Consider the following 18,624-nt stretch of genomic DNA (forward strand, 5'->3'; position numbering starts at 1 on the left):
CAGCAACAAAAAGTACTTTACGCGGTGGGTAGTAGTAGGCGCGTTGGGAAATAACGCGTTCATTCATCCTGGGAACCCTGTATCATGACCATACATACCCTAATCCAACCAATTGGACAAATACAGTATTGTGAATAGGGAACAACAGCACCGCTATCTGTCCGAGATACATTAGAGTTTCATCATGGTGCGTCAGATATTCATCGCTTGGGTTTTGACGAATCGCATCTGTCATGTCGTCCTCTCTCGGTTGCTTCTACCGAGCGTTGAGCACGGATCGTGAATCAATGAATCAGCGATTCATTGATACTATAACTGCTATGACAGATAAATTTCTCATATAATCTCATTAGAGAATTCATCACTAACATCGGTATTATTGAATAGTCGCAATTAGATCCTTTACCAACCGATCTTCCCTTTCGGATCGTCTCCAAGACCGTGGGTCGAGGAGCATATGCCTCGTCGGTACCCATCACCATGCATTCAAGGTCAAAATCGCACTGACTCCAGACATAGTATCAAGAAAGCTATTCCACTTGAAACAACAACACCAATTTTTGCTGTCAAGCTTATTCACAAAGGCTACGCTACTAAACATGGTCGCATCTCAACCAAGCAGCTCGCCATGGAGGTGTCTCTTCATTCACATATCGGCCAGCATCCCAACATCATTGAGTGGTTTGCTTCAGGCGAGGACGATGTGTGGCGATGGATTGCTATGGAGTACGCAGAAGGTGGCGACCTGTTTGACAAGATTGAGGCTGATGTCGGCGTGCGAGAGGATATCGCTCAAGTCTACTTTGTCCAACTCATAAGCGGCGTGAGCTTCATGCATTCCAAGGGCGTGGCACACCGTGATCTCAAGCCGGAGAACATCCTTCTCTCATCCGACGGATCTTTAAAACTTGCCGACTTTGGAATGGCCACCATGTTTGAGTACAAAGGCCAACGAAAGTTGAGCTCGACTTTATGTGGTAGTCCCCCCTATATCGCCCCTGAGATTCTTGCCTGCGGACGTGGGGACAAGAAAGCACCGGATGCTTCCAAGTACTCCCCAGACCTTGTTGACGTATGGTCCTGTGGTGTCATTCTGTTCGTCTTACTCATCGGTAATACGCCTTGGGATGAACCTTCACCGGGAAGCTGGGAGTTTCAAGAATATGTCCGCACATCTGGCCGTAGTACCGATGCGCTCTGGGGCAGAATACCCGCGGAAGCTCTTTCGTTGCTCCGAGGAATGATGAGCATTGATGCTTCAAAACGATTCAACTTCACCCAAGTACGCCAGCATCCCTGGTACACGAGACACAACGCCCTCCTCAGTGCCGATGGCCGAGTCACAGATCCCATAAACCTGGCGACGCAGATGTTGGCGAACCTCCGTATCGATTTTACACACCAGCCAACATCGCAGCCTTCCTCCAGCGACAACATGGACCTCGACACTGGCCTAAATGCTGGAAAATTCTCCTCTACTCAACCTGAGACGCCCATCGCCGACAAGGAATGGGACTGGGAACGCACACCACTAAAGTCCGTGGTTTCACCGGCATCCTCATTACCGCATTCTCGTCGAGCTATGGTTGATACACTCGCCGATGAGCCTACCATGTCACAATTCTCACAAACTCCTGGCCCCTCCATGACTCTTACACAACAAGCCCGTCGATTCCGTGATATTTGCCCGCCAGAATCCCTCACCCGCTTCTTTTCTGCTGTCCCGCCAGCTCATCTTGTTCAAATGCTCAGCGATGCTCTTCATCACCTTAACATCCCATCGGCGCCCGTTTCGCCGAATCTGTACGGCAACCCGGTTGCGCACATGAAAGTCAGAGCCCTGGATGGACGCCAGCAGAACCTGCATGGTGAGATTCAGATCGATCGCCAGCCTTTACCTGACGGTACTGAAATTCTCGACATACGCTTTGTCAAGGTTAAAGGAGATCCTCTTGAATGGAGACGGTTCTTCAAGAAGGTGGTTGTTTTGTGCAAGGATGGAGTCTACGTTCCGGAATCTTAGAGAGGAGAGGGGCCGCCTTGTCATGTGAAGGTGAGATGCACAAAGTGCTCCAGCGGTTCAACTCTTGGATTATGAAGATCATGTTTAGGAAACGATTGGGATTGGGATTGTAGTTGCTTTGCATTTAGGTAGATGGGATATTGGTTAGAAAACTCGCACGATACAAATACTGAGCCATTCGCTCTGTATTGGGGGTTATGTTGCGACGGCATTGAAATGGCCCTTGGCTGAGTTTCTTGTAGGCAGTTTGTGTAGAGGCTGTTATTAATGACTGTATTAATGTTGATAGCAGTCCATTACATCTTAAAAGAGCAGCAACTAGAACATTGTGACCCAAAAGTGCAACAGAAAAATGTCTGTATTAATAACATCTGTATCGTACAATCTTTGTGATATGATGTTTTTTAATTCCGAAAATTCAAAGAGGAGACACACATTGGCTCTCCGTATTATCTAGAAGCTCAACAATACTGGGGTAGAATGACCTTAAATCCAAAACGCCAGCTTTGCCCGTCTATGTCATGGACTGTCTTCCATGACCTGCATGGTGATAAAAACAACAGGTACTCAAAACTCGAGAGAAACAGATTGGTATCTCCGCCTTTTCAAAATCACAAAGTATTCCAACAACCTGTCTGGCTAATGCCCAAAGTAGGATCGGAAAACATCTGGGCCATGAACTGGTCATCGATTACAATATCGTTGCCAATGGCTGAAAACTGTGATCCTGCAAACACACTCGGCTGCGGTAGTTGGGGTTGGACAGCAGTCAACCGGGATTGCTGGTTGTTGGAATTTGCACCGCCCTGCTGAACAGACCGTACACTCTCCTGGAGCATACTAAGGAGTGTTCTCAGATGAGACGGCTGTATGCCCAAACAGCTGGCCTTTGCTGATAGACGTTGGTTGAATTCAACCATGATGTTTTTTCCAAAATCGTCAATCGTTAGCTGGGCGCGATTGTAGTCTAGTTACAATTAGCATTCCCGTTGGCATTGGGCTCAGTCGGTGCCAGTGATTGAACACTTTAGCACTTACACGGTGAGGAGGGCTGCTCCTCATCTGGAAAGATGATTTTGTACATCTCGCTCCATCTATCCTCCTCAACCTTTTCAACATGTGAAGTAGCATTGTTTTTCTTGGCCCTGACGTGTAGTAGCTTCTCCTGACTTGCGTTGATGCCTTCCTGCGCAAAGCCGGTTAGGAGCTGGCACTGAACATGCGACCGTGAATGCTCAGAAAGGGCCCTGTCGGTTTCAAATGATTTAAAACAGCGAGGGCACTGATGCTCAGGAAGCTTATGGCTCCGAAAAATATGCTCCCTAATAGATGTTAGTTGACTCGATATAGGTATATCTATTTGGAAATATTCCTTACTTGACCCTGTGAACTGACTTCCACCCAGGACCGACGCAGCTTCTTGAATTTTTATACTTGACTGGGTCATGCTTGTAGAAAGGGCATGCAAAGAGTGGTCCTGTCGGAGACCCCTTGGGTCGCTTCTTATCCTTGACTCCCTCGTCGGTGTCGTCGTCTGAAGATCCTTCGACATCCACGCACTGAATGGGACGCTTTTTAGACTGCTTCAGATTGGAGGCTTTTCGCTGAGTTCGGGGTTGAGCATTCTTAGAAGCATTGGGTTTGACCGTTAAATCAGGAAGCCCTCGCTCCATACGAGGAACCCCATTGTCTTCATGGAGTTCTGTTATCCTCCGAGGTATAGGTTCTTGTGGCGGTAATAATAGGTTATTATCACCGCTACCAAATACGCATAGGGCATTGTTAGGCCACACACAGTCGGTGTAGCCAGTGTAGTCGGGAAAGTTGAGCAAGTTGGCTTGCTGTTCATTTGATAGGTTGCCCAAGGCCCCAAGGTCCGAACCGGACGTATTTAGAGTCGGGACAGGATAGCTGGCGTTTTTACGACCAGTAATCCATGGGTGGCAGTCTGAAGCACTGTGTCGCCGGTTCTTTTGGCGAACGTTCCGTAGTATTTGCCTGGTGCTGAGAAACAGGTGAATGCAAGTCCGCAACTTGGCCAGGACTTCCCTAGCATGGGGAGTGCCTGTAGGAACGAGCGATTGGGAGTATGATTCATGTTGTGTGTTTGGCCACGACCATTCAGTACCTGCTAGGAAGTTGGGTTGGGGATTAAAGTTGGATCGACTTAGAAGAGCCAGGTCTGCGCTCGGGTAGCCATTGGACGAGGCACTCATGACCAAGGGCGATTCTGAAGAAGTGTATCCATACTGTGAGAGGTTGTTGGTGTTGATGGGGCCAAGACCTTCTGGCATAGCCCAGGTAAAGTTGGCCACCGGCTTGTTGTAGGGAGTGCCTTGAGGTTGAAATTGGTCGTTAATATCGGGCTCGGGTGTAGCATACGGCGGAAACATTGTGGCGGTTTGTTGATATGAGGAAGTCGCCGCGGTTGATCTGTGGCGCAGTTTGACTACTTTCAGGTGGGAAGATATTCTTTATTGGTGTTTGTTCCAGACTGAAACGGTAGCTAGGTAGTAGTGAGGTAGTTATAGAGGCTAAGTGATGTGTCTTTTGAAGCCAAATAGAGCAAGAGGGTAGATAAATGGAAATAAGATGTCGCAAAAAGATGCCTGGTATTGAAACGAAGGCGAAAGTGAGAGCTAGATGGGGGCCAGGCCAGCATTTATGCCGGAGGCCTGTTGTGCGCACCAGCGCATTGCCTTTTATTGGTTGCGAACCACAAAGCTGAGATGCTAGTATTTAAGGCGACGACCGCCCCCAAAGTGCAACTCAGCGGATCCTAAGCTGCATTTTACGAGGCCATTTCAACCCTGGATCCGGTTCCTGTATCCTTGGCAGATGATACCTTTTGAAGATAGGAAATCGTGCACAGGCTTTACAGCATAGGATCAACTCGGGCCAGAGTTGGTTGACCAATCGTGGCTCAAGAGAACTTAGAGGAACTACCTTTGCCATCTAACTAACTACCTTTCAAGAATCGTTCAAGTTCGAGAAAAAACTGATAAGCAGATCATTTAATTCGAATTATTCGTACTCTAATTTCTGGTTTCATCAATTAGAGAAAAAAATCTTCTGGGAATAAAAAACAAGTTGGAGGCTCAACTGTTGACTGACGCAGTCAGCTTGGTTGAGTGAGGCTGTGCTGGCTGCTTCACACTGCCCGCTGAGTTGTGCATACACACAGGCATGGCTCATCTATCAAGCCACACGTCACAAGTAATAAACTAACCAGTAGGTGGTCGAGAATGATGTGCACATTTCCTAACAACCATGTCTGACCGGATTCTTTGAACGCCCTGGGAAACGCCTGACACCTCGCATAATGTAACTAACTATGGCCTTTACTCGGCCTGAGTGACCGTCTCGTCTGCTTGCCCATTCCACTCAAAGCCTGTGTATCATGTCAGCTTGAAGATCACAAACACAGGGTCTATTTTATTTTGGAGGGAGGTCGTACGTTGACGACACATGGGGCACTGCCCCCTTGACGACTCTTGCTTGATCCATTCCATGATACAATGCTGAACACAAGGCAACCCTAGTCAGCAGTGATCAGAGAGATAAGGTTAGATTAGTTCGAACCATGTGGAAGTTATGTCCGCATTTTCCTGACACTTGGATAAAGTCAGTTCAGTTCAGCTCAGCTCAATAAAACTGTTTAATGTTTACTTACACAAGCTGCAGTCATCACCTGGATATTTACAAGTCGGACACGTCCCGTCAAAGTGGACCTGGCAGATACCGCAAACATCGTCTTCTGGCAAGTCCCAACGCCATGTAGCGACGGAATTCCACTTTTTGATGGTGACCTTCATGTTGTTTTGCCTCTTTACCAGAGCAAAGGTTGGATTATTGGGGTTGAAAAGATTAAACGCCAAAGCCAAAGCAACAAGGGCTGTGCAGCTGTTCCGAGTAAAAGAAGGTTCAAGGTTTGAAGCACTAACGCAGGGAGAGATGGAGTGGACCACCCACTGGATACTAAGGCGGGTAGGTGCGCAGTCCAGACTGTGGTGGGCGCTTATCGACCAAGGCTTCAGTGACCTCATCCCACTGATCACACTGCAACCCACTGTAAAACCCTCTGCCAATTCGTCATAATTCAACGTCTGAAATGACTGATGGAGGTGGTCCAAGCTCCAACCCGCTGCAAAGTCATAGAGGATTCGATTATCGCCCGCATCACCATTCAAACTTGACTCGATTGGTCGTTTAACCTCTCGTCATTGCCTTTACCTTTACCTCACTTCAGCTTTACGCTTTCTTAGAATTCCGATTCTCACGGATTGATGCGGACGTAGACGGACAGTTAAGCCTTTTTGCTAACTGTCTTTTCTTCCTCTCGACACCCGACTTGCTATTTTTTATAGCAAGCCCGGCTAACTTTGACTCTTATCATCCACTCAGGAACTTGCCCTACGTCAAGTAACTGAGCATCCTGCAACACCAATTTCCTCCTCACAACTCGACACACGTCATAATCACGATGGCGTCCGTCGCATTCAGCCGCTCAACAAGAGCAGGTATTCATCAATGGAGTTCCAAGGTTTCCCGACCTGTCCTTATCAACCGCCGAAACCTCTCATCATACCTTGTCTCGCCGAAAGAGCTTCACGAAGCCCTTCAAAAGAACCCTCCGTCAACGATCAGCACCGATCCTCGAGTCATTCCCCTCTGCGCATCATGGTTCATGCCAAATGACGGGCGATCCGGAATCGAAACGTTTCGCGAGCAGAGAATCCCCAAGGCCCGGTTCTTCGACCTCGACAAGCACATTGATAGGCGCAGTCCCTACCCTCATATGCTTCCCAATCCCAAGACCTTCGCCGCTGCCATGAGCGGTCTTGGAATCCGAAAAGAGGACACAGTCGTGGTCTACGACAGCAAGGAGCTTGGCATCTTCAGCGCTCCTCGCGTGGGCTGGACCTTAAAGGTTTTTGGTCACAACAAGGTCCACGTGCTAAACAACTTCAAGCTCTGGGTGGAACAGGGTCTACCAACCGAGTCAGGAGAGATCTATACTGTCGAGTGCCGCCCCTATCAGATTCCTGGCATGGATGAGGACAGTGTCGCAAGTTTCGAGCAGGTGAAGGAGATTGCTCAAGATCACAACAAGGAGGGCGCCGAGGGCGTTCAGGTCATTGATGCCCGACCTCACAACCGATTTACTGGTGAAGCTCCTGAGCCCCGCGAAGGTCTCTCCTCTGGTCACATGCCCGGATCTATCAACATTCCCTTCAGTTCCGTGCTGGATCCCAAGACCAAGGCTTTCCTTCCCAAGGATGAACTAAAGAAGCTATTTGCTGAGAAGGGCGTCGACTCGCAACATCCCATCATTTCAAGTTGCGGTACCGGTGTTACAGCTTGCGTTATCGACACCGCTCTGGAGGAGGCTGGCGTTGGATCACCCGAGTCAAGGAAAGTCTACGATGGTAGCTGGACGTAAGTATCTCAGTCAGAAATCTCCTGATATGAATCGTACTAACCGATATGGCAGCGAGTGGGCTCAACGGGTGCAACCTTCAGAAAACCTGATCATCAAGACAGCACAAGAGTAATGTACCCTGGTGGTTTATCTGGAACAAGTCGGAATACGTGGTAGTTGAGCTGCGATACCCTCATTAATGAAGGCCTGGAGTTGCCAGGCGCGTACGAAGAACATGCATACCCCATTCCCCTCTATGGTTTAAGTCACTCTGTTGCGCAACAACTTGTGTTTTCTGCGATGGAAGTGACAAAATGGCTTCTGTTAGGCGCTCTGTATTCCGCCGCTCTGTATTCCGCCGCTCTGCATAGTTTCCGAGTATAGTGATATACACGAAACGATTGGTTGATGGAATTGTTAATATGTATTACTAGTAGTGTGTAAGATACTTGAAGTGATGTTTATTTCGGACCAGGATCTTAATTGTAGTTGAAGTTTGCCGATCAATCATGACAGGCGGGTTGGCGGGGTGGCTTTTTTGACCGACTGACCGAGACGTAGATCCCTGTTAATTTCGGTGAGCTACAAGGTGAAGAGCCCACCCCACCTTTTCTCACCTTGACGAGAACAATTGTTGGCCTAAAGTCTCAGGCAGATCCACAATCATTAGGGCTCGCTAAATTCTCAAGTTTGTGGGCTGGACCCCCGCCAGCGAAAAAGATACCATTGAACGCCAAACACCAACACTTTGCTCTTGCGCAGCACCCAACTTCTTCCTCCCACCCCCCAGCTCAATCAACACAATCAGACACAATGGCTGACCGAGGAACTTCTCGCGGTGGAGGCTTTGCTTCCCGAGGTGGTGACCGTGGCAGAGGTCGCGGACGAGGCCGTGGCCGCGGTAAGTTCTTGTGGTGATGATTTTGGGGGTTGTATTCTGATTTTAGAAAATAGGTCGCGGTAAGAACGAGGAGAAGGAGTGGCAGCCCGTCACCAAGCTCGGTCGTCTCGTAAAGGCCGGCAAGATCAACAGCATGGAGGAGATCTACCTGCACTCTCTGCCCATCAAGGAGTACCAGATCGTCGACAACTTCCTGCCCAAGCTCAAGGATGAGGTCATGAAGGTGCGCAGCAACAAAAAAACCCTCCGACTATTTTTGCGATTATCTCCGAAGAACGAAAATCGAACGAGACGCTCAGCGAAGATAAACGAAGACGAGACGGAATAGTTTTGCTAACTTGTGTCTTTTTCCTCGAACTATAGATCAAGCCCGTCCAGAAGCAGACCCGTGCCGGTCAGCGAACCCGATTCAAGGCCATTGTCATCATTGGTGACTCCGAGGGCCACGTCGGTCTCGGTATCAAGACCTCCAAGGAGGTTGCCACCGCTATCCGTGCCGCCATCATCATCGCTAAGCTCAGCGTCATCCCCGTCCGTCGTGGTTACTGGGGTACCAACCTTGGTGCCGTCCACTCTCTGCCCACCAAGGAGAGCGGAAAGTGTGGTTCCGTCACCGTCCGTGTACGTGCAATCCGAGCCAAGATATCCTTAAATTAAAAGGTGTGAAGAAAACTGACAACATATACAGCTCATCCCCGCCCCCCGTGGTACTGGCCTCGTTGCCTCCCCCGCTGTCAAGCGATTCCTCCAGCTCGCCGGTGTCGAGGACGCCTACACATCCTCTGCCGGTTCCACCAAGACCCTCGAGAACACCCTCAAGGCTACTTTCGTTGCCGTCTCCAACACCTACGGTTTCCTCACCCCCAACCTCTGGAAGGAGACCAAGCTCATCCGAAGTCCCCTGGACGAGTTCGCCGATACTCTGCGCGAGGGCAAGCGATACTAGAGCGGGAATGTTTTATGAACTGATGGGAGCTGGAAACTGGTGCCGCGGAGTCACGAATCAATTGTGTTTCATTGCATAGGTTGGCCGGTTAGGACACTTCAGATCGTATAGGCTATGGTGACTGATGGCTTAACGGTCTGAAATGAAAAAGAAATTTCATCCTTCACGTTGCGTTTTAACGATTTAAATTATTGCTCTCCTATTATCTTTTGCTGTGTGGTGCATGTATGAAGACAATTGAATGCCAAATCGAGAACAAAACTGATAGACCTTTGCTGTAGGCTCAAGAAGAATTGCCCGACCGAGTATAAAACATAATAGTAATCTATTAGAAGAATCCAAAGTAGCGAACTCAATCAGAATTACTCATTCGAGTATTTAGAGATTTTGCCCCATGACGATCCTCTCCAGTGCCATCTATATAATTGTTTTTGACTAAATGAACACGCTGCATGGGAGATCGATTCGCGAATTAGGTTGTGCACTTGTAGATTGAGTTCACAAATGTTCGACAAGACACATACTTTTCATGTAATCATTTCTTTGATTGATGTCCATCTATATAATGATATCTGTAGTTATGCATCGCTGAGAGACGTTATGCGACAGCATCCAGGCCAGATAACTCTGTACAGGAAGGTATTATATATAGTACAAGCAAAACCCAAATCAAATCTCCAAACACCCGATAAATAATGCTTTCAGTCGCTAAGTCATGCATGCCTTAAAGTCTTCCTCTTCGTTCGGCTTCGAAAAGTTCTCTCTTCATATCCATCAACATATCCTCCAATCGGTATACTTCGTCACGAGATAGTGCTGCCCCCTGTAGTTGCTTCAGTCCGCCACGCAAGGTCTCCATGATCAACTCCGGCTTGACATCAGCTGAGACTTCCTCCTCTGTTTCGCCTTGCTCAGCTACTGCGTCTTGGGCCTCTTCCACAGAGCCCTCGCGGTCCTCTGTAGCAGGCTCTTCCGTGGCCGCTGCCTCGTCGACTGACATAACTTCCATAGAGTCTTCGACAAGTGCATCAGGAATTTTGACATCCAGATCCTGACTCTGGGAGGCTGCCATGGACTCTGTCACAAGTTGTGACATCAATTCCTCATCCGTGTCTCCGCCATCCCGCCCATCGTTAGGGCTTGACGTCTGTAGCGCTTGGGACGCAGACGATCGTTTTGGTTTCGTGGTTGGTGACGCCTGGGCCTTTTGATTTCGCAGTTCCTTGGCTTTCAGTCCTGCGTTTCGTCTTGACGAGCGTCGTACGGTTGGTATAGGCGAGTTTGGTTCCTGAGACGGTGGTTGACTGTCCTCGGGCTTTTCTCCTCCTGTCAGGTTGGTAGACCGTCTCCTTTTGCTGCGAGTCTCAACGGAATGATCACTTCGATTCCTCTTCCTCTTGCTTCTTCGGATAGTTGTAGACGGGAGTTCGGAGGTCTCTGAACCTGCATCTACCGGTGTAGAAGGAACAACGTCGACTGGCGAGGGTTGTTTGGTGATCACCTGTTCTTCTCCAAATGAAGTGTTGCCCTGAACTTCTGCCGGAGACACACGCTTCTTATTGTTATTCTTCTTCTGATTCTCGGGAGAAACAGAGACAGGTTCGAACTGTTCGCGGTCATGGTGCGGCCTTGATTCAAACTCCACTACGAACCGCATGAAGCTGCTCTCGTCTCCCTCACTAAGCGCAAAAGAGGATTCATGGCTCTGGCTGGGTGCCTGCTTCTGGGCAACTGTGGGTGTTGCGTTGTTTTTCACACCGATAGGGCTTGTTTGGGCATCCACAAACTCATCGTCTCCAGATTTTGGTGTTTCTTGAAGGTGCTCTGGCTGTTGGGGGCTTTCCACCTGGCTGTGGACAGGCGATTTGTTCTTGTCTTCTTTCGCCTCTTCCATATTCTGCGTCAGGGGCACGTCCGGTAATTCGCTTTCGTCTTGCATCTCTCCTTGACCTGCAAGACTAGAGGGTATAGTTTCATGCTTCTTTGAAGATCCCGACTTTCTTCCGCGTCGCTTAGAGCGCTTGTTCTTAGCCGATGAGTTGCTCTTCGTCGGGGTTTCTGCTTCTGGTCGAGTTTCTACGGCCTGCAGGTCAGTGGCGGGCGATCCCGGTGGTGACGAAAATTGCCAACTCTCCATCGAGTCTCTAGCTTTCGATCGAGTTTGTATTTCAGATAACAGAGGGTTGCGTCTCGGCTCTGGGGGTGACGAAGGGGGGTCATTGATGCCCTCAATGTGCAGAGCGAGACCCCGTCGAGGAGTTGGTGTTGAGGTAATGAACTCTTCGTATGATGCTTTTCGTTCAGGGGTAGTCTCGAGATTTCTAGGTTTCTGAGCATCGGAATCTTTGGGTTTCTCCTCAGTAGCAGCCTGCGATCTTGGCCGGGGACTGGATCGAATGTCAGAATAGAAGCCTGCATTCTCCTCTTGCCGTTGGCGAACTTCCATCTGTCTCTCAGTGAGATGTTGAGACTCTCCAACTAGTGGTGATGAAACAATTGGAGCAAATTGAATCTGAGAGTCGTCATGGCGGAGACGAGGGGTGGTTGTTCGTTTGGATGATCTTGTCTTCACTGACTCAGGAGTAGCATCTCTGCGGCGCTTTCGTGTCAGTGGACCTCTCATGCTCATTGGTGTCATAGACGGTGCTGGTGAAACTGCTTTCTCGACATCTGGTCCGGTAGACTTGGCCGAAGAGAGCGCCACGAAACTCAGGTCATCTTGCGAGTCCACGAACGACTGAACCTGAGCTCCAAAGTCACCAATGGACTCTTCCATGCCAGGGTAGAGAACATCAACGGTCGGACGAAGAGAGGCTATGATTGACTTGAGGCTCTCAGAGCAGTCCAGGCTCTCCTCATCCTTCACCAAGGCGTTCCACGTCTCCGCCATCTTGTTCACGATGTGACGATGTTTACTCCTGAAAGCAGCAGAAATCAGTGGCTCGATTGTGTCACGATCCTTCTTTTCCAGTCGGCCAAGCGTCAAAAGTTTAGCGCAGATGTTGTCCCAGAGAGATCGTAGCTATGAGTAATTAGTAGCTGTAAAGTAATGTCACCATGAGACTTACTGGTTCAGAAACAGGAGAGCCACTGCGCAAACGTTTGTGCGCTTTTTCATCCTGAATCCAATGAGAAATCCCTAGTTGGAGCTTCGGTAGAGTTTTGATGCCGTTTTGTGAAAAGGCAGTGGCGGTAAAGGTGTCGAGGGCCTTGAAATATGCAACCATTTTCTCGTCTGCAACCTCAGTCTCATTGTCATAAAAGAATTTCATGCTTTGATTTTGCAGCTGATAAAGATACTGGAAGGGGTCGAATGAGGATGACCGTGATGCAGTTGGAGGTGCACCCCAAAGTCGTCGTCTAGCAGCCTCGACAGCCTGGCGATCACGGGGCAACTTTGCAGCGGCGAATAACGCGATTGCTACTGACAAAGCCGTTCCATTTGATCTGTCAGACCCTTCGAAGAAGTTGTCAGTAACAATCTTTGCCAGTGGCTCAACAAGACCAAGTGCTCGGCCAGCATCTCCACACTCTTGAACAATGTGATTCGATAGAAGGTTGAAAAGGGAGAACCACCGTTCTTCTGGAAGACCGGGGTGCGAAACAAGTCCTCGTTCCAGGAGGGAGACGATTTCTCGGTATTCGGGTCCGAGTAGTTTGTCGCTGCTAGGCGGGTGGGAGCTAGATGGGACTGTGTTCTGATCCAAAAGAGAGCCGATGTTCTGAGCGGCGAGAATCCAGGGGCCGTAAGGCGAAAGAGCGTCCCGCGGCAGAAGGCGAAGCATTTCCCGCGCAAGTTCGATACGAGTTCTAGTAGGCTTGTCATGGAAGAATGGCGCAAAAATAGACAGGAAGCACTCGGCAAGGTTATCGTCGTCGGCTACTCCTTGAGGCTTGGAGCTGAGCATCGAGAAGAGATGCAGTAGTGGAGTTTGAACGACGCCGTTTGACATGTCGGTTCGGTCGAGCCGGGTTGAGGGTGTCGCAGCAGGCTCAAACGTATTAGTAGTTGACATGGATAGTTTCTTTTCCGTGAAGGAAAGCAGGCCAAGACTGCGAACGAGGACTTCGACATAGTGCTGGACGCTGGAAAGGAATTTTGTGCCAGAGGACTCGGATTCCTCGGGTATTCCCTTGGTCCAGATGTCGGACAGCAAATCGAAAGAATGGGCTATGAAACGAGCGGTCTCGTCTGCCACCTTGATATCCTTTGCCGAGGCGACAGCAATAGACCCAACGAATGCTTGCCAAAGCCTGTAGGTCAAACTTTCGGGATTGGCTAAATCGGTGAATTTTCTCTTCAAAATTGGACTAACGAGACCAAATACTCTCTCCGAGTTGCGGCGAGTCCACCTTGGATCGATCGAGGGCAGCTCTTCGGGGCTTATTAGGGCAGTGTCTCTGATGCGATCATCTTTCCAACTTCTTGGGGTAGAGACGTCCAACAGTCCGGCCACGATGCGCGACGCTTGGGTTACTGAATCCGCGAGCGGCTCACTTGCACCATCGAGATTAAGGAGTTGTCCCATAAGAGGTTGAAGGACAAGATCCCAGGCTGAGTCAGTCCATGACATATCGTTATTAGGCCGGAATGCGTAGTAGTAAAGGTTACAGACACCACCCAAGACTGTTCTTCGCAGCTTCAATGCCTCTTCCGATTGCTTCGAGGTGATTTTGCGGCGCAATTGACTTGTCAATGGCTGTCCGAGAGGACCCAGAGATTTGGCCCCCATTTTATTGTTAGTGATGGACAGATAGACATATCTGTTCCATGCCAAGTTGGCCTCCTGCTTGGTGTGTAAGTCGGCCGCGTTGAAGGAGTCCTGTGCAAGCTTGAACCACGGTCCAAAGTGCACCCATCGGCTGATAGGACATTGTAGATAAAACGTCACAACACTCCATATCTGCGGGACTATAGATGCGGTTTCCTTTTCCTTGAACATCTCCTCAAGCTTGCGGATGTAAAACTGAATATATGTTGTCTTGCCGTCCGGTGACTGAAGAATCTCTGTCACCTTGCGCATCACATTCTTCTCGTTTCGTAGCGCAAAACCTGCTTCTGTTCCCAGGCTGATGGCTTGAGCTCTGATGTCTCGAACTGTGCTGAGCATGTCTGTAAACATATCCTTCAGCCAGTCTGTGTAAACGGCCATGTGGACTCTAGATTGTTTTATGAGTCTTTTGTATATCTGAATGCGACCCATAATGATACTCTTTCCAGTCAAGTGGTTTTCGATGTTGTGCAAGGACGTGATTAACCGGCCAACTCGATCAGAAGACATGACTTTGGAAGAGAAGGACTGGAAAGCAGCTACTTGCATAAGATGGCGTGCCAGATCTTTCGGGAGGGCTGGGTCAGAAAAACATCGAATGCAGTGGTCAATTATGAAGACGCCAAAGTCGGAGGTAAGAGTTGATGCGATGGCGGGAAAATGCAAAAAGGTCGTTAAAAGGTTGAGGGCATGGTTGACAAGAGAAGAGTCGGCCGTTCCTTTCTCGTTCTTTGCTCTAACGTCGCGCTCGATAAAAGACATGAACAGGCTCATCTTCCCTTGCAGAGCAACTCTGTCAGGCAAGTTGTTGGATGCCTTGAGCGCACGAGAGAGCATCATATAAGCGTCGAGTCGTGAGTCTCGGTCAGGACCAGCGAGCTGTTTTATAGTCGAGTCCAACATTTCGGCGATACTAGCTTGATGCGAAAAGCCGTTGGGCTGACCATTAAGAGAGGATGCCAGAGGATTCGGGGACGGCGACGGCTTGAGGATACCCTTGATGGGCCTCGAGGAGGCGGCAGAAGGTGTGGTGATGGGTGATGACTTGAAGAATCTCGAGGTTTCGAGATCTGGGGGATCTTTGTATTCGGTATGGCTTGACCATTCGACCTTCTTCCTTGACCGTCTCGAAGTCGAACCCGAGGGGGTTGCCCCGGTCAACGTAGGGGTATTAGCACCTGGTGGTGTCTGAAGGCTCAGTCTCGGGTCGAATGGGCGATTGGCTGAGGCCTTCATAGGATCGGTCTTGTCTATGATAGACTCTCGAGGAGGGGTTGGAGGTCGGGCTGGAAGTTCTTCGAGGGAGGTGGAGGCCTGGGCTGAAGATGCCATGGCTGCCAGGCAGCTTCGGCGATCTAGACAGCAGTAGTTTGGCCGAAGAACCGCGAAAAACGCATATGACTGTTTATTATCGGCGACTAAACAAACGAGACGAAACAATTGTATATAGACACTCGGCAATCTCAATGGATTGAAAAAGAGCTGGACGAACGAAAAGAGAGCGTATGTTTTTATTAGCTGGTAGTATGCGCAGCTTTGAGGTCCGAGTTAGTAGTAGCTAGAATCCATAATGAGGAATTACATGAATATGGGTAAGGTCAAGTATGGAAATGCTTGACAGGTCCGCGCTTCTGTTCTCCGGGCCAACGCGCGAGTCGAACGCGATTTAGCACGTTAAAAAGCGCGATTCAATTAAAACTTTAGCAACGACTATAGGGGTCCGTGTTTTAGTAGGGGCCTCAAATTAAGGCAGTATGTACCTGATATCTACAGCACTCCGTACTTTCAGGTTCTCAGCGACTATCAGAAAACAGGCTGAACGCATAAGATGTGGGACTAACAGACTAATTTATGAGACTATAAAATAAAATAAAACTAATTGATATGATTCTATAATCAAAAGTTGAGATCTATTACTCTACTGTATCTGTATCTGAGATTTTAGGTAAGCGAGACCACATTTGTACCCGCTACAGATCCAGCACGGGCGCTATCGTGGCAATTGCAGGTACCTGGAACTCTGGTGCTTCGAATTGGAGAGGACAGAATGACAGTCGATATTGTCTGTCTGCACCTTCCATTTTGACGTTCAGCTACCTGTAAAGAGGGAACAAGTGATAGTGTATATATCTTCAAATGAATAGAGGTAGACTCTTTACATCCCAGACCTGTTTCTTACCGTACTCGGCTGTCCCAAGTCTCCAAGTAGCGATACCTACCGACCTCCTACCGCTTGTTAGTGGCTCAAGTGAAATTCATACCATCCATCCTATCCCCGCTCATCTCAAACCACACTTAAACAACATCATTCAGGAGCGCATACGCTGTACAACATTAACAATGGCCACTCTTCCACCTGCTGGCCTGCCTACAGGGACAGACAAGCTCGAATACATCAAGGAACTGATCAATGACCTCAGCGAAGACCTCAATGAGGAGCTATATCTCCCAGATGGTGCGTACCTCGAAAGAAGCAGATGAAACCATGCTAATGTCATTGTTAGATCGCGCTGCAGTTTTGGACCAACTAAAAATACTCACTCGAGACCCTATCAACGCTGATCCCCTCTACACAGAAGAGGTCCGTAACCCCCCTGTCCTCCCCGCAGAGGACTGAATGTGGTATTGCCGTATCGCTGACCATCCAACAGGGCATTTCTACGCTCCTTCGGCATGCTTATGACAAGCCATCTACCAAGAGTGCTGATGCCGCACGGCGAGTGCTAGCTAATGCCATGGTGCTCAAGACCGTCACTCGGGATATATTTGTCAACAAGGGCTTTGCTCCTAATGCCTGCCAGGGGCTCAATGGCGGTAGTTTTGACGACGAGTTCCTCAACTCTCGCATCTTGTTCCTCTCTACTTACGGCACCAAAGTTGATTTGAAGAAACTCATCGACGATGAGAAACTGGCGGATCGCATCTCTGAGAACCTTGCTCGGCATGCAAAGGAGTCAAAGGCCAAAAGTGACCCAATGCAAGACATGGCACTGGTCGAAAGCGCCAAGCTCTTGTTCAATGTCACCTATTACTGTCCCGACAAATCGTCTTCATTCACTTCAGCGATACCACACTTGGTAGCTTTACTTCTCAAGCAAGACATTTCACAGACAAAGCCGCTTGACCCACCTGTCGGATTCATAATCAACGCCCTTGCCAACCTTGACGTAGGATCGTCAGATTGTCAAAAGTCCATCCACCCAGAGGAAGATCCCGAAAAGGTGGTATCTCGACTGATCAGTATTCTGGATGCTGCAATGAAGAATGTTCCTGATAATCAACTCGACGCTACTGTTTCACCACTGCTCGGTGTCATAAGCAGTGTATACAAGCATGCCCCTGACTCTAGTAAGAAGTATATACGAGAGAAGCTTCTACCCACTGAGGAGGACCGGAAAGAAGTTCTTGGTAAGGGAGATGCATTGTCTGCCAAGCTACTTCAAAACTTCAACAATCCTTTGGCTCCGTCCGTCGGAACCGTCATCCAGCACCTCCTTTACGACCTCTCAGAAAATGACGCCAACAAGTTTGTGGAGAATGTCGGCTATGGCTTTGCATCAGGGTTCCTTTTCCAAAACAACATACCTATCCCTCCTTCAGCTTCAGATCCTGGTTCACAGAAACCAGTCAATCCTGTTACTGGTCAGCACGTTGATGCAGAGAAGCCCGTCGACGAGCCTGAAATGACAGAAGAGGAAAAGGAACGAGAAGCTGAAAGACTCTTTGTGTTGTTTGAAAGGTATGAATACACCCGAATTGGCGTCTTTGTGGAAGTGACTAACCGATTCGCAGATTGAAAAACACAGGCGTTGTCGATATTCAGAATCCGGTGGAGGCTGCCATGAGGGAGGGGCGTTACAGGGAACTCAAAGACGATGAAGTAGAGGAAATCGAATGAGTTGATTAACAACCAATACTTTCTTTCATGAACTGTCTAAGGAGGCTGAAAACGCAGCTTGTCTCATTAGTTCATGGTAAATAAATCAACTGAACCCTGTAGATTGATGAGGACAAAGAGAATCGTTAGTGTCTGGTGAACTAGTATGCTTTTTGTGGGTGTCTTCAACAACAAACCTGGTTTAATATGAATCATGGCATTGATTTATAACAAGGCAAGCAGGCAGATTCTGTTCACTGCCTCTGGAAAAGAAATACCTTTAGAGCCACCTCAATCACCAAGCTCTTTCTAGTATATCACACATCAGCTCACTCCATCATAACACAAGCGGCAGGTCTACCTGTGACCTCCTCTACCATTTATTGCCTTCACTCTATTGTTTTACACCATACAATCACTTTTCTAGTCTCACACTTTGCCCTGCTTTAACATCAACAAGCAGTTGCCATCTGCAAAACACTTGATTTCATTCTCTGCATTCCACACACAACAATATTCTGTATCTCCTCCATCCTTGCGTTCGCGCATCAAGATCCAAGCAAAGGCGTTTATTCGTACTCAAATATCTGTTAGTGATGAAGACGAATTTCCTTCCCTGATTTTAGAGAGCTAACGATCGTTAGGTTCAAGGCTTGCTGTACGATACCAGCAACGACCTGTTT

The 18,624-nt window shown here is 48.7% G+C and overlaps 6 protein-coding genes across 6 annotated transcripts; 4 read left to right on the forward strand and 2 right to left on the reverse strand.

Moving 5' to 3' along the window:
* Positions 1-184: 184 nt before the first annotated feature.
* FGSG_01506 (uncharacterized protein) lies at positions 185-2,023 on the forward strand (the record flags this gene model as incomplete). The annotated part of the gene is made up of 3 exons (XM_011319013.1): positions 185-187; positions 388-464; positions 520-2,023. 3 exons carry the CDS (start codon positions 185-187, stop codon positions 2,021-2,023), a joined length of 1,584 nt encoding a protein of 527 aa, XP_011317315.1.
* A 1,705-nt stretch (positions 2,024-3,728) lies between these two features.
* On the reverse strand, positions 3,729-4,416 carry FGSG_01507 (uncharacterized protein; the record flags this gene model as incomplete). The annotated part of the gene is made up of 2 exons (XM_011319014.1): positions 3,729-3,781; positions 3,819-4,416. 2 exons carry the CDS (start codon positions 4,414-4,416, stop codon positions 3,729-3,731), a joined length of 651 nt encoding a protein of 216 aa, XP_011317316.1.
* Positions 4,417-6,230: 1,814 nt separating this feature from the next.
* On the forward strand, positions 6,231-7,782 carry FGSG_01508 (uncharacterized protein). The gene is made up of 2 exons (XM_011319015.1): positions 6,231-7,462; positions 7,518-7,782. The coding sequence occupies exons 1-2, from the start codon at positions 6,507-6,509 to the stop codon at positions 7,576-7,578; spliced, it is 1,017 nt and encodes a 338-aa protein (XP_011317317.1). The 5' UTR covers positions 6,231-6,506; the 3' UTR covers positions 7,579-7,782.
* Positions 7,783-8,180: 398 nt separating this feature from the next.
* Positions 8,181-9,494, forward strand: FGSG_01509 (40S ribosomal protein S2). Its single transcript, XM_011319016.1, has 4 exons — positions 8,181-8,346; positions 8,400-8,569; positions 8,710-8,967; positions 9,035-9,494. Exons 1-4 carry the CDS (start codon positions 8,259-8,261, stop codon positions 9,290-9,292), a joined length of 774 nt encoding a protein of 257 aa, XP_011317318.1. The 5' UTR covers positions 8,181-8,258; the 3' UTR covers positions 9,293-9,494.
* A 522-nt stretch (positions 9,495-10,016) lies between these two features.
* FGSG_01510 (uncharacterized protein) lies at positions 10,017-15,396 on the reverse strand (the record flags this gene model as incomplete). The annotated part of the gene is made up of 2 exons (XM_011319017.1): positions 10,017-12,314; positions 12,361-15,396. 2 exons carry the CDS (start codon positions 15,394-15,396, stop codon positions 10,017-10,019), a joined length of 5,334 nt encoding a protein of 1,777 aa, XP_011317319.1.
* Positions 15,397-16,381: 985 nt separating this feature from the next.
* Positions 16,382-17,962, forward strand: FGSG_01511 (uncharacterized protein; the record flags this gene model as incomplete). The annotated part of the gene is made up of 4 exons (XM_011319018.1): positions 16,382-16,519; positions 16,569-16,645; positions 16,716-17,803; positions 17,857-17,962. The coding sequence occupies exons 1-4, from the start codon at positions 16,405-16,407 to the stop codon at positions 17,960-17,962; spliced, it is 1,386 nt and encodes a 461-aa protein (XP_011317320.1). The 5' UTR covers positions 16,382-16,404.
* Positions 17,963-18,624: the final 662 nt, after the last annotated feature.

Source organism: Fusarium graminearum, chromosome 1, assembly GCF_000240135.3.
Source record: "Fusarium graminearum PH-1 chromosome 1, whole genome shotgun sequence".
Classification (NCBI taxonomy): domain Eukaryota; kingdom Fungi; phylum Ascomycota; class Sordariomycetes; order Hypocreales; family Nectriaceae; genus Fusarium; species Fusarium graminearum.

What these genes read in the sequence shown, in the direction of transcription:
- FGSG_01508 (XM_011319015.1), top strand. Translation starts at nt 6,507, where the DNA reads ATGGCGTCCGTCGCATTCAGCCGCTCAACAAGAGCAGGTATTCATCAA. An exon ending in GTCTACGATGGTAGCTGGAC is followed by an intron (nt 7,463 to 7,517) that starts GTAAGTATCTCA and finishes CCGATATGGCAG; the next exon opens with CGAGTGGGCTCAACGGGTGC.
- FGSG_01509 (XM_011319016.1), top strand. Translation starts at nt 8,259, where the DNA reads ATGGCTGACCGAGGAACTTCTCGCGGTGGAGGCTTTGCTTCCCGAGGT. An exon ending in TCAAGGATGAGGTCATGAAG is followed by an intron (nt 8,570 to 8,709) that starts GTGCGCAGCAAC and finishes CTCGAACTATAG; the next exon opens with ATCAAGCCCGTCCAGAAGCA. An exon ending in GTGGTTCCGTCACCGTCCGT is followed by an intron (nt 8,968 to 9,034) that starts GTACGTGCAATC and finishes CAACATATACAG; the next exon opens with CTCATCCCCGCCCCCCGTGG.